This window comes from Leucopleurus acutus (assembly GCF_964270905.1).
Source record: "Leucopleurus acutus genome assembly, chromosome: 14".
NCBI classification, from domain to species: domain Eukaryota; kingdom Metazoa; phylum Chordata; class Mammalia; order Artiodactyla; family Delphinidae; genus Leucopleurus; species Leucopleurus acutus.
Window position 1 is genome coordinate 63,585,001 of NC_139156.1, and position 15,400 is coordinate 63,600,400.

The window sequence follows — 15,400 nt, forward strand, 5'->3', positions numbered from 1 at the left end:
CACATACCATTCCCTCATCTAGGAGTACTACCACAGTAATGCTATCATGGTGCCAAGGAATTGTGGTTGTAATTCTTCTATCCACAGTTTTAAAATGTGAATTTTATATAACAAATAAAAGATTTGAAAAATTAGCCCACTTTAGAAGGCGTATGTTTTAATAGGGTAATCCTGGGGAAATAAAAGCACGTCATCTTTTTAAAAAAAGTGGTATGATCCTAGTACTTAAATAGGTAATTAAGGGAGTACAGGCAATAAGATGAATCACTACTCCAGTTGATAGGCTCCACTTACGTTATCAAGCTGCCTTCTCTAACAAGGAGAAATCATTCCTTAGTCACTCTGTCTAATCTTCAATTAGACATAGTACCTTCTACCAATTTGATTTGTAATCAGTAACTGACACAAAGCATTCTAGGACAGACGCCATTACTCTTATCTCCCACAATGATATTTATTACATTAATAACATTTCTAGCAAAAACAAGTAACAAGTTCAATAACTGAATTCACATTGACAGGTTTCATTTTGATCCATTAGCCAATTTGGAAAAAAGCCATATTGATCAAAGGGATTAAAAGTAAAAAAGCACCTTTTCCTTGCTACATATAATTTTTTAACACAATGGCTCTAAAACTCCAAACATATCATCAGATGCAAAATCCAATCTCAAGACTCTCAAGACATGGACTTGTGTCTTACATTTTTTTTTTAAAGTAGTCATCTATACAGTTGTTATTAAAAAACCATATGCTTTAACTACTGGGCTGGAAACTGAAAATACATCTGTGAGAATTAATTATACTCCATGGTAAATATCTTTGTACTTGCATTGAATGCTCATGTCACTGAGAACCTTAACTTAGTCTAAGACATTTTGAGAACTTACAACTATCACTTTTGGGAAACATTTTTTTGGTACGTCAGTCAAGTGCTGAGGGGATTTATTCTAAAATCTAGGGCTAGAATTTAAACTTTAAACACTCCCATCTGCAGGTAACACAATTATGAATATTCATATAGCCAGATACCTCTTAGATCATTAACATTTCAGAGCTATGCCTGATAAATGACTTTTGAAAAAGAATAATATAGAATTAGCTGAATTTATACTCCTGAAGCCACCTAAATTCATCTTTAAGGTTTTATATTTACAGTATTGTCAAGGAGAAATTATTAAAGAGTTACACTAATTATTTTCCAAGCTCTATTCTAGATGTCTGCTTATTAAGACTTGTAGTTTATGCAGAGGTGAACCACTGTCCTCTAAGATTACACTAAACTACTTCTTGTACAGCTAATAGTAAAATACATCAACCCAAATCTTATGAAAGCAGCACATCCTCAGGAATAGCTAGTATATAAAAAGTATCAACATCAGTGGTTTGAATATAAAAATTTATTTTTTTAAGTCAAAGTATGCAACAAATAAAACCTACAGAAAACAGATTTTCCCATCACAATCTGTTGCTTTACCAAATAATAGTTTGAAAACACATTCCTTCAGTCATTATAAAGTTCTTAAAATACAAAAGAAATTAAATCTGTAAGAAAGTCTAGTAGACCAGATGCTGTTGTCAGGACTTTTATATCGGTGGTTATGCTTCAGTACATCCCACGCCATCCACCTCCACTCATGCCACCTTGCCCATAGTAACCGCCACTGCCTCCACCACCACGGCCTTAGGGAAAAAAAGACATTAAGAACCGTTTAGAAGATATAAATGCATAAGATATTAAAAATATATACAACATTGTAAATACTCCAATTAAAAAAGAAAACAACAAAAAAAGGGACTTCACTGGTGGCACAGTAAGACTCCACGCTCCCAATAGAGGGGGCCCAGGTTCAATCCCTGGTCAGGGAACTAGATCCCACAAGCATGCTGCAATTAAGGAGCCAGTGAACCACAACTAAGGAGCCCGCCTGCTGCAACTAATAAGGCCCAGCGCAACCAAATAAGTAAATAAATATTTTTTTAAAAAAGAACAATAAATGAACTTTAACTCTGCACCACATAAGGGGACTAACACAAACTGAACCAAAGTAATCAGACACTTACCATAACCACCCAGGCCATCCGGAGTACCATATCCTCCACTGTAATTGTTCCCCATTCCCATTCTTCCAACAGATCCATAGCCTCCCTGATTATCTTTAAAAAAAGAAAAAAAGTTTGAGACTGATTGCTCAGTGTCTAAGTCAGCTTATTTTAAAAACTTTACATACCCATTCCATCTCTGCCATAGGCTCCCATTCCAGAACCTCCCATTCCAGAGCTGCCTCCAGGAGTTGAATTCAAGAAGAGTTCAATGTATCGATGTTCTTTAGGGGAAAAAAAAGTAATATGGGAGAAAGGAATGATGGATCAAATTTATCAGCAGAAGTGTGAAAAGGTTGAATGGCTGATATTAACTTGAAAAAGTATGCTTGCAAATTCCTAGTGGAGTGACAAAGTGAAGGCCAGATAGGACTAAAATCTAAGTTTTGTTCAAACTGTTCAAGCTTGAACAAGTAACAAGTGTTTGACACCTCAGTTTCCTTATCTATAAAAGGGCTGACATTATTTTAGAACCTGCTGGTATACGTCTTAAAAATATATTCCAGGCCCATTCATAATACTGAATTAGAATATTGAGGGTAGCTTGAGGGTAGGGTCTGGAACAACTTATTAAGTATCAAGTGACTGATGTGTGGCCAGATTTGGGAATCACTAGTGGAGTTTAAAATTTAATGGCTTAAAAACGGATTTGATGACATGCAGGAATAACTTACCCAAGTTATCAACGAATACGTTAAGAAACAATTTGCAAATGGCACAGAAACTCGGGCAAGTACAAAAAACATACTTATTTTTTCTCTTTAGTAACTTAAACTCTAATAATCTGTCAAGTATTAAGAGTCTGAGTAAACTTCAATAAAAAGCCCCCTAGAAAGCCACTGAAGTCTGAACTTATTAGAGGCCACATGGTTTCAGGCCCCAGACTGCTAAGAGTTACCTACAGATCCCAGAACCTCTTACATTTGAGGAATTACAAATAAGAAAGTTATACCACTTACGCATGTTATTCTTATCTTTAGACATGGCAGCTACTGCATCTTCATGTGTCACAAACTCTACATCTGCTTCTCCTGTTGCTCTGCCATCAGCTCCAATATCAATATGCACTCGGATTGGATTTAGTGGTGAGAAGAACTAAAGAAAACACTTATTTTACTTTTCTATTTAGATTACTGAAAGCCAATTACCACACACTTTGGTTTTAAGTATATTAAAACAAATGAAAAGAAGAGATCTCTTTTAAAATAAGCCAGGGGATATTAAATTTAAAAAACATTTATAAGTTAGAGAACAGTTTACCTTAAAGAAATGAAAAAGCCATATTTTCCTTACTATACTGACAGGGAGAAGAGTAAGCTCCCCTAGCCCACTCCCAAGAAAGGTATTTCAAAATTGTTTGAAAAAAGTCACCTGAGACTGACATATGCAGAGAAATTGGGTGTTAAATGACTCAGAACAATGGAGTTTGATAAACCTACCCACTGTATATGCAGAGCTCCCAAAATACATCATTTAGTTCTAATCACAAGTTAACCAGATTTAAAGTGACCCCAAAAGGCACCTGGAACTTAGTCCAATTGGTTCTCAGTAAGATCAACAGCAAAATTTTTCTTTAAGTGCTAGCTGATAAATAAATACCCTCAGCTTTGTAGGCCACTGGGTCTTTATCACAACTACTCAGTGACTGACTTGGCCCCATGGGCCGAAATTTGCTGATTCTCTAACCAATTTGAAACAAACCAGTTTCAAATCAGTAATAGCAGCATCTACTACCAGTATTTTCAGTTCAATTTCTGATTATCACATAAGCCTAAAAAGCTAAACCACACCACTAAAACTGACTGACTTATCACATATTTACAACACTTTCAAAACCTGACACAAGGAAAATCTTCCAGTCATCACCACTCTGCTCGTCAGTCTTTCACGAAATTATTAACTGGACTTTATAAATGTAGCTTTTAACTTGCTTGAATCTTATGTAGGCTGGCACACAACGGACACACATTCATCAACTAGTGAAGGTAAGGACATATGTATTTTCCTATTAAAGGGATTTTTGACATTAAAACTAAAAAGACAAAGATGAGTACATTAAAGAATTTTCAAAATTTAGAGACTATGATTATGCATAAAGTCACTAATAAATTACTAAAATTACTCACATTAGCAATGTCATTTTCAGTTGCACGGAAAGGTAATCCCCTCATATGTACAAAATGACCACCATGAAAACCTGAGCTTGCATCACCAGCTCCACCATAGCCATGTCCTCCCATACCTAGAGAATAAGATTTCCAAAGATTATTTCTTCCCTATACACACCTTTTCCTATTTACACCCCTTTTTTTGACAATCCCAAGAAATCTTAATACTTATAGTTGTTCTAAATATCAAATGGAGAATTTTCCTGTAAGTATACATCTGTATTAAAGCCCTATGCAGGAATGCACTGAAATATGCCTGAGTTGACTCTTGTATACAAGTCACCTATATTACCACTAAGTGCATGTAAAGCAAATACTGAAATTCACCTAAAAATGACTATGTCTTGAATATATATTTTACCTCTTCCATCTCTCATTCTGTCATCGAAGCCATCATTTCCATAGCCATAATTATTATAGCCACCATAGTCATCAAAACCTCCATAACCTATGTAATTTAAGGAGAAATACACGAATAAGCTTTGAAGAGACAAATTCTATAATCCAGTTTACAAAAGCATGTTTTGTGGCAAGCAGTCTGGCAACTCCGCCCTCCCACAAAGTTTGCAACTTCCAACTTAGTGCATATGAAAAAATCAGTTAACACTTAGTGGAAATTAAAAATATGAAAAGGATCCATTTAGACATCAAAATTAATTTTCACCCTGATGCCAAACAGAAAATGTCAAAACGTAACAATCTTTAAAAAATTTTTGTGTTAAGTAAACCAGGTGCCAATATGTGCATCAATCAAGTCCCATAGCTGGCGATGGGAATCCATCTTTTCATGAACAGGTTTTAAAACCTAGTAGGTACTGAATTACTGCCATTTCTGTATTTCTTGACAAAGTGTCAGGAACATTAAGAAAATGACAACAGAACCTTTGTTCATTAGATACACATACCACCATCATATCCATCACCTCCTCGTCGCATTCTGTCATACATACTTCCACGCCCAGCTCCATAATAACCCCCTCTTCCTCCTATTGGTCTATCATATGGTCCCGGTCGCTGGCCCAGCAATCTTCTTGGTGGATCATAAAATCCTTTGATTTCACTCCTGCTACTTCTGAAGATCTCAATATACCTATTTGAAAATGGTTTAAGGTACAGGTTTCAGCATAAACGTACTAGAGTAAATAAAATATTGGGCAAAATGCAGTAAGTTTTTCTACGTCTAGATATAACCCAATTTAAATTGCCTAAATACACCAAAAGTTAACATTTTTTACACCTACAAACTTAAATAATTAATATTTAAGTTTTACATACAAATCATTTGAAAACAATTCACAAAATATAATTTTAAGCTTGTTTCCTTTAGTATGTAATAGGTGTTTAGAGAAAACAGTTGATTATACAAAAGCATTTATCAACAACATCCTACAAAAAATGGAAACAATCTAATTTTAATTTAAGCAAACTATTATAGCATTAATTCCCCACCCAAATCTGTAGTTTCCAAGTTAAATTTAGATAATTATCAATTCTTTTAAACTACCCCAGAAAAATGTTACTGTTACCCCCCCATTTAAGCAATAGTGACCCACAACCCCCAAAAATAAAAATTTAACACCATCCCAAACTCTCCATCCCCACCTGTGCCCTATTCTTTCCTTGTGTTTCCCCAGAGCATTTTCTGCTATCTCCTTTGAAGCAAACTGCACGAAGGCCTCCCCTGTGCTTCTCCCCTGGTAGTCCATCGTCAATGTTATCCCATTTGGCACGATTTCCAACCCTTTAACCCAAGGACAAATAACCCCATCAAGGGGAACAGTGTTAAAGGCTGAAACATTCCCATCTGAATCAAATATTTAAAACAAGTCTAAACAAAACAAAACAAAAAAGCTTAGTTTTCCCATCACCCCATAATATAAAAGGAAGATTTTTTTCAAATATTATTGGATTACATAAAAATTTCTCTGCGACCAATGTCTTTTAAAATTACACACACACTCTAAAAGCCCACCTAATATTACATGGAAAAAAAAAAAATCAAACTTAACTATGCTCCATATGCTAATTCATGATTCATTTCATCACACATAATTACTCTCAATTAAGTTTATTGCGTATTAGTTAGGTTTTATATATTTTTACACATTCTGTATTGAATATTAACTGGAGCACATTTCGTAACTTAATACATTAACCCAGATATACTCAAATCAAAAAGTCCCCCAAACAAATGGGTTTTACAAATTAAAAACTGAGTAATAGAAATATAAAATTAAAATACTACTAAACTTTGACTAATACTAGAGGTACCTTGAAAGAACTGAACTATTTCCTCTTTGCTGCAACCAAATGGCAGTCCACGAAGTCGTACTGTCCCATCACTAGCGTCATTTGGACCATTATGTTTCATAACCCAATCCATCTCAATACCGTTTGATTTAAATGCTATAAAAAATAAACAAGCACATAAAGCAGTCAATCAAAATACACTCTTGCCAGAGGTACTGAAGAAACACCTCTCAGTGGGTGCACAACAGGAAATGTTAACTATGGTTCAGTGACTTCAGTGACAGCATCACGATACAACGGTACAACACCTTCTATTTGGGGGTAGACAAAAAGACTGCGAAAAGGCAGTGAAACCTGAACCCCCCCCACCAAAGTACTGAATTTCTAAGTATCAAATATTATACATTAACCAATTTTAAGAAAACTTACATAATTCCACCATCAGTCTTCAAACTCTATTTCTTCACCCTGTCATCTTAATGTCAACTCTAGCCTCTTCCTCACATCTCAAATTTTCCAGGTTTTATTATTCACTTGAATAGTTATGCAAATTCTTTAAAACTTAATTACCCAAAAGTTGTACATAGTACCATCATTCATTCACAGTAAGAGCCTAAGTCGCAAGTACAATGAGTATTCTCCTTTGATGTTGGAAAAATGGTATTAAAATCTCAACTTAATAGATGCACTATAATTCTGAACACACCAAATTGTTTTCGAAGGGGGAAAACTTCCTTTCTGTGTTTAAACCTGATTTAAACACTCCCCAAAAGCAAGTTTTACAATTACTGAGTTAATTAGGCTGACCTTTAAAACTGAGATAAAAGGGCACTCAAAAGTGAATGGCTTTCAGTTTTTTGAAGCCACCTGTTTAGAAATTATTGAAGACAGTAATATTAAAAACCAGTTTACTCACTACTTTAGACAGAACTTTTTAAAAAGTAATGCAATCACATTCAAAAAGTATTAAAAACGGTACCAGACACCCTCCTTCCCCCCCAAAAAAAGAACCCATCCACCAAATTCCCTTCCCAAGAGACAATCATCCTTTCTTTTAAAATTCCCGAACATTTTAAAGAGGTTAATGCAGAAGTCCTCCAGCTGCAGAAACTTACCACATCTTATAAATTTCACTATGCAGCTGTAGGAATCCTACTCACCTGAGTATTTCAAACCTTTCCCTCACCACCTCCTCCCCTGTAAACAAAACAATTTGTTCACTTGATTCCTTTAAGCTTGAGGATTGTATTTCATATAAACAGTATTCACTAATATTTAATTTCACACAATCTAATTATCAGTGCAACTGTTAGGGGTAGCATCTCAAAAGAGTAAAATTTTTTCCCTAGAACCCACACATTTAAAACAAGCTAATGTAGAAATTATCCAAATGTGGTTATTAAGCAAATACCTCTGGCATATGAATCACATTTGGTACTTGTTTCGCTGTTTTTTTGGAACACTAAGTGCCACTCTAGACACAGATGTTCAAAATAGGAATGCAAATTTTTATCTGACATTACAACTAATTATTATGCACAAAAATAACTGGGAAGAACTTTTAAGAGAAAGGAAACCCTGGGTTTGAATCCCTAGTCTGCCACTCACTGGCTACTTAATTTAAGCAAACTACTTAACCTCTGCATTTAACTGTAAAGTGCAGCAGTGGTACTTACACCTCACTGAACTGTTAAGGAATTCGTGCTTTGTCTGCAACATGGTAATCATTCAATGGTGGCCATTGTTATTGGATTTTAAGGGGCCCTGTAAAACTAATGAAATAACCCACAAACAAAATAACTGAACCTTAAAGGATAGGAAACCATCCTGAATCTTGAAAGGAAATAAGGACTGTTACAAGTCTTTTTCAAAGTCAACAAAGGCTTAAGTTTTCAAGTGTCCTTAGGAACTGTCTAAAGCAGAGAGAAAGAGGAAAAAAAGGGGTCTCTGGAAATGTTTACTAGGATATGTGATTAGCTAGACAATTAAAAAACTAGCTCTAGAGTCACCCTGAAAGTAGGCTTTGAGGAAAAAATTGTGACATTTTGGAGATCTTTATCATTTTCTTAACAAAAACTGTCAGCAACCTAAAAACTGTTTTCTACAAAGGGGAATTTAAGAACAGAATAGGAAAAAATAGGGAGGCTCTAACCTCAAATATTAACTTCCTCATGAAAAACTTAAAAACTTTGCAAAGCCAATCTAATCTGTTGTGAAAAGACCGTAGATATGGTGGTTTTATTTCATTTAGAACATTCCTTTTTTTCAATGTAAAGGTACTGTTTCAGGAACAAATACCAAAAACAAAAACAAAAACTGACGTATCTTTACTATAAATCTTATTAGCACTTTCCAAGAAATACTAGGCAAACTACTTCTGATTTTTGGATCAGCCTATATCAATGAGACCTATATAAAAACAACAAACATAGCCTATAAAAAAATACCAAGCTGTTAACAATTCTAAATCAGGATAAATTAAGCAGATTCGGAAGACAAACTATTTTATAGGGTGACTCTCCATCCCATGTTTATGAAGAGTACACAATAAAGAAAGCCATACTCTACTATCTCTTCAAAACTCAAAATTTGAACCTAGAATTCTATTTACAAAACAAAACCAAGACGAACTCTAAACACATAAAAAAAGACAATCTGCTCTAATACCTTAATAAAGCTGTCTCGGCAACTACCTAAATGGCATTTCCTAATTATTCAGGATAATCCACCTAAACCTTTCTTCGCAACAGTGTCATGGCTAATCACAATGCTTTTTAAAGAATTCCTAGTGTTAGCACCAATTAAAATACCAGCAGTTGAAGTACTAAAATAACTTCAGTCAGTTCTATATGAGATTTTAAATATAATTTCCTAAACATTATGCTAAGTGAAAAAAGCCAGTCACAAAAGACCACATGTTGTGTGATTTTAAATGGGTGAAGTCTATGGTATGTGAACTGTATCCCAAAGCTGTTAAGAAAAAGCATCTAACAGAGACCAAGAGATAAAATTCCTTTATAACATAGAGGCATATACTATTTTCCTAAGTATAATACACACAGTAAGAGTCTGATGCATTAATAACTTTCTAAATGGTAGTCCACTGCTGCTAAAAAAATGAGAAGGAACTTCAATATTTGGTCAATAAGTGGTGATGAAATGCTTAACATGGTAATTTTACATCATTTCCCTTTCACTGTGCTTGCTCCTTAATTGAATTTTTAATTTTTTTTGGCTACACCATGAGGCATGTGGGATCTTAGTTCCCCGACCAGGGATGGAACCCGTGCCCCCTGCATTAGGAGCGCGGCGTCTTAACCACTGGACCGCCAGGGAAGTCCCATCATTACTTTTAAATAAAAACAAAATTAGAGACACCTCTAGTACCTAAAGGTGGTGAGGTCTCTAAAATGATCAAGTTCTTCTCTAGAACAATGTTACCAGCCACTGCAGTTCAGCCAAGAACACCAGAACAGTTATTAAAAATATAAAGGCAATTAGATGGATTTCCAGATTATGATGCAGATGAAAAAGAGGGCAGAAAAAAAGGTTTCTAGAGTAATCCAATCAGGGAAACTGTTACATCACATACTAGGAAACTAGTATAGAAAACTCTGGACTTTCTTTTCAAAGTCCACAAGAATCATAAAACATCTTCAACAACAGGAAGAGTTTTTTGTTTTTAAAGCTGGAAAAATAGCCTGCCTGTCCCTTTTGTATGGTCTTCAGTGAAAATTACAGAACCAGTTCTCCGACTGTTCTAAGGACCGAAAATCATCACAGCATCACATGACTGAACTTGCAGTTTGCCTTTCTGTTGAGCAGGCTTATTTTCTTGGACAAATCGTTACTACAGCCCTACACCAAATAGAAAACATGCTTAGCTACCAAAAGAAAATAAACCCTAACTGTATTTTGAAGTATCTTACTTCTACAGCCTTAATCCCCAAACAATCTCTGCAGAAAATCCAACCCTTGGAGATTTAATCATTCAATTCCTATACAGTTTTGCCATCACTGGTTGTGTTTTAACAACCGTTTCCCCAAAATAAAACTCCTACTTAAATTCTAACCCAATCAATATTTACCAAACTACACAAAACCACTGCTAAACCATCCCACCCCCGCCCACAGGTTCCAAAAGCCTAGTTCCACAGTTCACTGGATCCAGACGACCTATCTGAAATAAGTCCATTTCACATTCCTATCTGGTAAGTCACCCGCTTTTCTGCTTACAAAACAATTACCCACAAAGTCTTTCGATACGTTTAAGAGAAGCGTAGGAAAAAAAAACCCTTTGGAAAATGAGTACGTACTCTTTTCGAAGTTCCAAATCTGGACTATAAGGGCCGGCTAAGCGTCCTTTATTCCGCCCCGGAGACTTTTCGTTTATCTAGCTGCCCTAGAGACCAAAGAGCTAGGGAGAGTACGCCCCTTCCCCCCCTCCCCGCCCGGCAGCCAAGCCTGGCTTAAAAACCTTCGCCACCGGGCGGCGGAATTACAAAGGAGGCCGTCTGGCTCCTTTGTCCTGGATTTGGGAGTTGAGCGCCTTCGTCGCCATTGGCTTTCCTCCCCCAGCTCCAGCCTCTCTCATCTTGGGAATCTGCGTCAGAAGTCACTCGCAGTCCCGCCGGCCCAGGTAGCCCAGCCGAGACTGCGGAGGAAGGGAGGCCGCGGCGGGAGGCCAGGCCCATCTGGCGCCATTTCCATCGGGAGCGCGCCCGACGGCCCAGATCCTCCCGCCACCCAAGTGCCCAGCCTTTCCCTGCTCGCTTCCTTCCCCACCCTCATCCCTTCCACGGACCTTTAACCACCCCCACGGACTTATAAATCAGTTTTCGGAAGCTGATGGGCAAAAAACAGAAAGAGATGAGAAGGGCGGGAAGCTGAGCTGGCCGCGCCGCCGTACCCAAAATGGCGGAGGCCAAACCAGCAGGGAAAGGAGAAGTGCTGGATGACCCCCACTTCGGGGCTCGGTTTCGTTCACTGAATTCCACCTGAGTAAATCCTCCCCCCGGCAGGCCGCCCTCCTTGAAGTGGGAGATCGCCTGGGAGGCGCAGCCTGGCCGCCTCCGAGCGGCGACCTCCACACTTCCCCCCCGCAGCCCCACCCCCTCCCAGTCGCTCTTTCGTCCTTCTCCCGACTCCGCTCTCGAAACCACCAGCCCAACCTACCCCCTTTTACTTCAGATACCCTGTCGGGCGACAGTAGCACCGACTCCGGTGCTCAGGGGGTCCGGTCGTGAGCAGGGAGAAGTCGCCCGCCTCGTGCAGCGCTCCCACAACGGTTCTTCCAACCGTCTCCGGCGGCGGCAACCGCTAAGGGAGCTGCGCAGCAGAGCGACTGGCTTGGGGGGATGGGAGAGAGCGAGCGAGGAGGAGGGGGTGGAGCGAGAGCGAGGAAGACCGGCAGGCCCCACTCACGCGAGACAAGAGAGTCAGCCCAGCCTTGGAGCGGACGGCAGGAAGTGCGCTTGCGCGTTGGTGAGAAGCCCGGTTGTTGTGGGGAGAGGTGGAGAGGAGCCCGGAGGTAGTCCAGTTAAAGAAAGAGGTTGCGAACTCCACCTTTTTGCTTCCCATAAAACTATCAGATCCTCAGAGGTCACCTTTCTGCTCTCTCGGGGAGGATGTGAAGAGGCAATAGTGGTCCTGTGTTGCAGGAACCGTGGCGTCGGGGTGTGGAAAAGTTCTCTGCTGCTCTGCCGCACCAAGAACAAGTTCGGTAAAGGCCCCGCCCCTACCTCAGCGTCACCTGCGTGGAAAGGGAGCCACGTGGTTCGGCTGCCAAACGCGGGGAGGGCATTTCTTGTCCACCATGTTTGCATTATGCGGTAAAAATAGTAGGGCTTCTCAGCTGGGAAGATACAAGAGTGTCCACCAGGCCCTGATTTAGGTTCTTGGGCTGGGGCTCCTTCCCCCGGCTTTGACACTGCCGGCCCAGCCGCCCCAACGTGGCCCTCGTTGGGGGCGAGGGGGAGGATGTTCATGATTGAAGTTTCCCTGCAGATCACTCCTCGCTTCCTCTTCTCGCTTTCGCATTCTCTCTCACCTGTAATGTCTCCCATTTTGTAATCTCAGTGACCCATCAACCGCTTGAGGCACCCGATTTCGGGTTTTCTGAATAGTGCTTTGCATTCTTGAAAATTGCACGAACAAGTGACGCCTAATAAATAATTTTTGGTTGTGCAGACTCGCATACCACCGAGGTTCCTAGTGACAGCTTTTAGGGAAAAACAAAACCCAAAAAACAAGCAAGCCTAATTTCTGTAAGAGTGGAGGGCACTCCTGGTACCGAGATCAATGCAAGTTAAAGTGCAAGCGAAGGAACGTATGTCAAATGCGAGGGAGAGAAGGAAATGAGTTCGAGTACAGGAATGTTCCCGAAGGTTGCAAATGTGGACGAACCTAAGTTGTACACCTTCAGTATCCAAAGACTTTGTACTTTGTACTACAGGCACTAGGAAGCCCGTCGAGAGTGGGATGAGGGGGCGCAAGGGGTATTAGCAGTGGAGAAGCATGAATAATTTTTCCTTCATGAGGTTTGCAGTGTGTAGGGTGGAGACAGGAGGCCAGTTACCGTCATATAATGGAAACTTCCATTTCGTGGCTTTAATTCATTCTCAAACCTGCGTAAGACAAGTGTGCGACAGTAAGAATTGTCTGGGTCATAATGCCCTACTGTCTTTCTTGAGACCACTCCCTCAAAATAACCCTTAGAGAAAGGGAGAAGGGGCAATGTCATCATTTACAAGAGATAGAAAAACGAAACTGGATAATGTAATAAGGATAGCTCACAATTATTGAGAGCTTGCTTGAGCTAGATGCTGTGCTCAATTCACTGACTCTTTATAACCCTGAAAAATAATTATTTTTATCCCCATTTTACAGATGGTATGCCTGAGTTCTAGAGAAATGTAAAAAGTTGCCCAAGGTCATACACCTAGTGGCAGAAGCTAGGAATTAAACCCAAGTGGTTTTTACTTAGGGTCTTAAAGCACTATGTACCTACCTGGAGATGTAAATAACCTTTGAGGGAACAAACATCATTTTAGGCAAATTGAAGTTACTTCTTTTTTTTAAGAAGTGGACCTTTTTTTTTTTTCCCCGTTACGTGGCCACTGTTGTGGCCTCTCCCGTTGCGGAGCACGGGCTCCGGACGCACAGGCTCAGCGGCCATGGCTCACGGGCCTAGCCGCTCCGCAGCATGTAGGGATCTTCCTGAGCCAGGGCACGAACCCGTGTTCCCTGCATCGGCAGGCGGACTCTCAACCACTGCGCCACCAGGGAAGCCCGATGTGGACCATTTTTAAAGTATTGAATTTGTTACAATATTGCTTCTGTTTTATGTTTTGGTTTTTTGGCCCCAAGTCATGTGGGATCTTAGCTCCCTGACCAGGGATCGAACCCGCACCCCCTGTATTGGAAGGCGAAGTCTTAACCACTGGACTGCCAGGGAAGTCCCCAAATTGAAGTTATTTCTAACTAACACTGCAGTTAGCATCTCTGGAGACCTGCAGTTAACGGTTTATTGGCTGGAGACTTTTGAACAGGACTGAAACTTGGTATCTTGGTGTCTGACACTGTGAGGGTGTCGGGGGAGCTTTCTTTTCTCTCGCTAATGATTGCTTTATTAGTAAGACTCCAAGCTCCCGCTTCAGGTGGAGTTCTTCCCTGGATTCAAATTACATCACTACTTTATCCTTTCTGTCTTTCAATCTGATTTGGTAGATGGAATTCTGCAATCCCTTTTACCCCTTGCGTGAATTCAAACAATCTGTTTACTGCCTGAATGAGTTTGGCATTCTCTCCACATATTTTTATTGTTACGGGCCATAATCCTAAAATCATTCTTAAGACTTTTCAGCACCAAACTGCAATGCTTTCTTTGTTTTTTTGGCCACATTTCGTTGTATTGGGCATTCTGCTGTTTGCCAGTGTGAATGCTTGGGAAGGACTTGAAATTAGCACATGCATGCCTTTGACTTTTTTATTATTACAGCAAGTAGGAAGTTTTGAGTTTAAAAAAAAGTATGTTATATAGGGGTAAACTTAATTTTTATTTGGCTTCCTATTTTATTACTTTTCTCAAAAAAAAAAAAGTCTATCAACTGTTCTCATTTGCAAGTTGAGTCCTGTAAGGCTTGGTGAGATTGGCTCACCATTGCTCCAGTGGTCCGTACTGAATTGTTTCCAGATTGGTCTCTGTGGAATTGTTTCCATAGAGATGGTTAGAACTAAGGACTCCCAGCTGCTTTTTTTTTCTCTCTCTCTTTGTCTTCCTTTTCGTCATTTCAGTGCTTTCCTATTAGTACAGAGATCAGAGGGACCCTGCAGAGGGTCTTGTTAGAGGCCAAAATGAGAGAAGAGATGAAAAAGGAGAAGGAAATAGAAGTACCCACACGGCCCAGAGGAAAACAAGACAGCTAACACGTGATCCTGATTATACCACCAGGATGAAGGAAACAGGAAAATTCCATGCAGAGCCTGAAAAAGAAAGAGAAATTGAAAGAGACTGTACTCTTTTGGGAGAGGGAAGGCATATTAACTAAAAATTGGCTAAGATAGTTGTTCACATACCCCCACTGGCATTCTGAAATAATGTAAAAACTGGATTACAATATTTTTATCTACAGGAAAATCAAATAAGCTAAAAACGTAACAAACCCACAAATAAGTTTCTAGGAGTGTGTCTAATTAAGGTAGTTAATGCCTTTTGAACACTAAATCTGTCTTACTAAGGTTTTGTGAAATGCTTGTTCTTTGATTTATATCATATATATCTACTCTCTTTAGAAAGCAGTAGTCTTCTCCATCATAATTCAAAATTATTTCTCAAGACAAGACTTAATTACAGTTTACATTCTTGATACTTGTTTGTA

At 39.2% G+C, this 15,400-nt stretch overlaps 2 protein-coding genes across 8 annotated transcripts in view; one reads left to right on the forward strand and one right to left on the reverse strand.

Annotated features, from left to right (window-relative positions):
* Nucleotides 1–15,400, forward strand: part of RUFY2 (RUN and FYVE domain containing 2) — a gene marked incomplete at both ends in the record, with an annotated part of 83,456 nt that overhangs the window by 55,217 nt on the left and 12,839 nt on the right. The gene's annotated exons all lie outside the window — the stretch shown is intronic.
* Nucleotides 856–12,050, reverse strand: HNRNPH3 (heterogeneous nuclear ribonucleoprotein H3). Of its 7 annotated transcripts, none has more exons than XM_082855140.1 (10): nucleotides 11,697–11,914; nucleotides 6,543–6,677; nucleotides 5,874–6,012; nucleotides 5,177–5,361; nucleotides 4,633–4,719; nucleotides 4,230–4,345; nucleotides 3,063–3,198; nucleotides 2,232–2,327; nucleotides 2,065–2,157; nucleotides 856–1,683 (listed from the first exon to the last, which is right to left on the reverse strand). In XM_082855140.1, the coding sequence occupies exons 2-10, from the start codon at nucleotides 6,652–6,654 to the stop codon at nucleotides 1,607–1,609; spliced, it is 1,041 nt and encodes a 346-aa protein (XP_082711266.1). In that variant the 5' UTR covers nucleotides 6,655–6,677; nucleotides 11,697–11,914; the 3' UTR covers nucleotides 856–1,606. The 7 variants fall into 7 exon arrangements, with proteins under 7 accessions (XP_082711266.1, XP_082711267.1, XP_082711264.1 ...); XM_082855141.1 differs by having other exon boundaries at nucleotides 5,222–5,361; nucleotides 11,697–11,913; XM_082855138.1 differs by having other exon boundaries at nucleotides 856–2,157; nucleotides 11,716–11,916.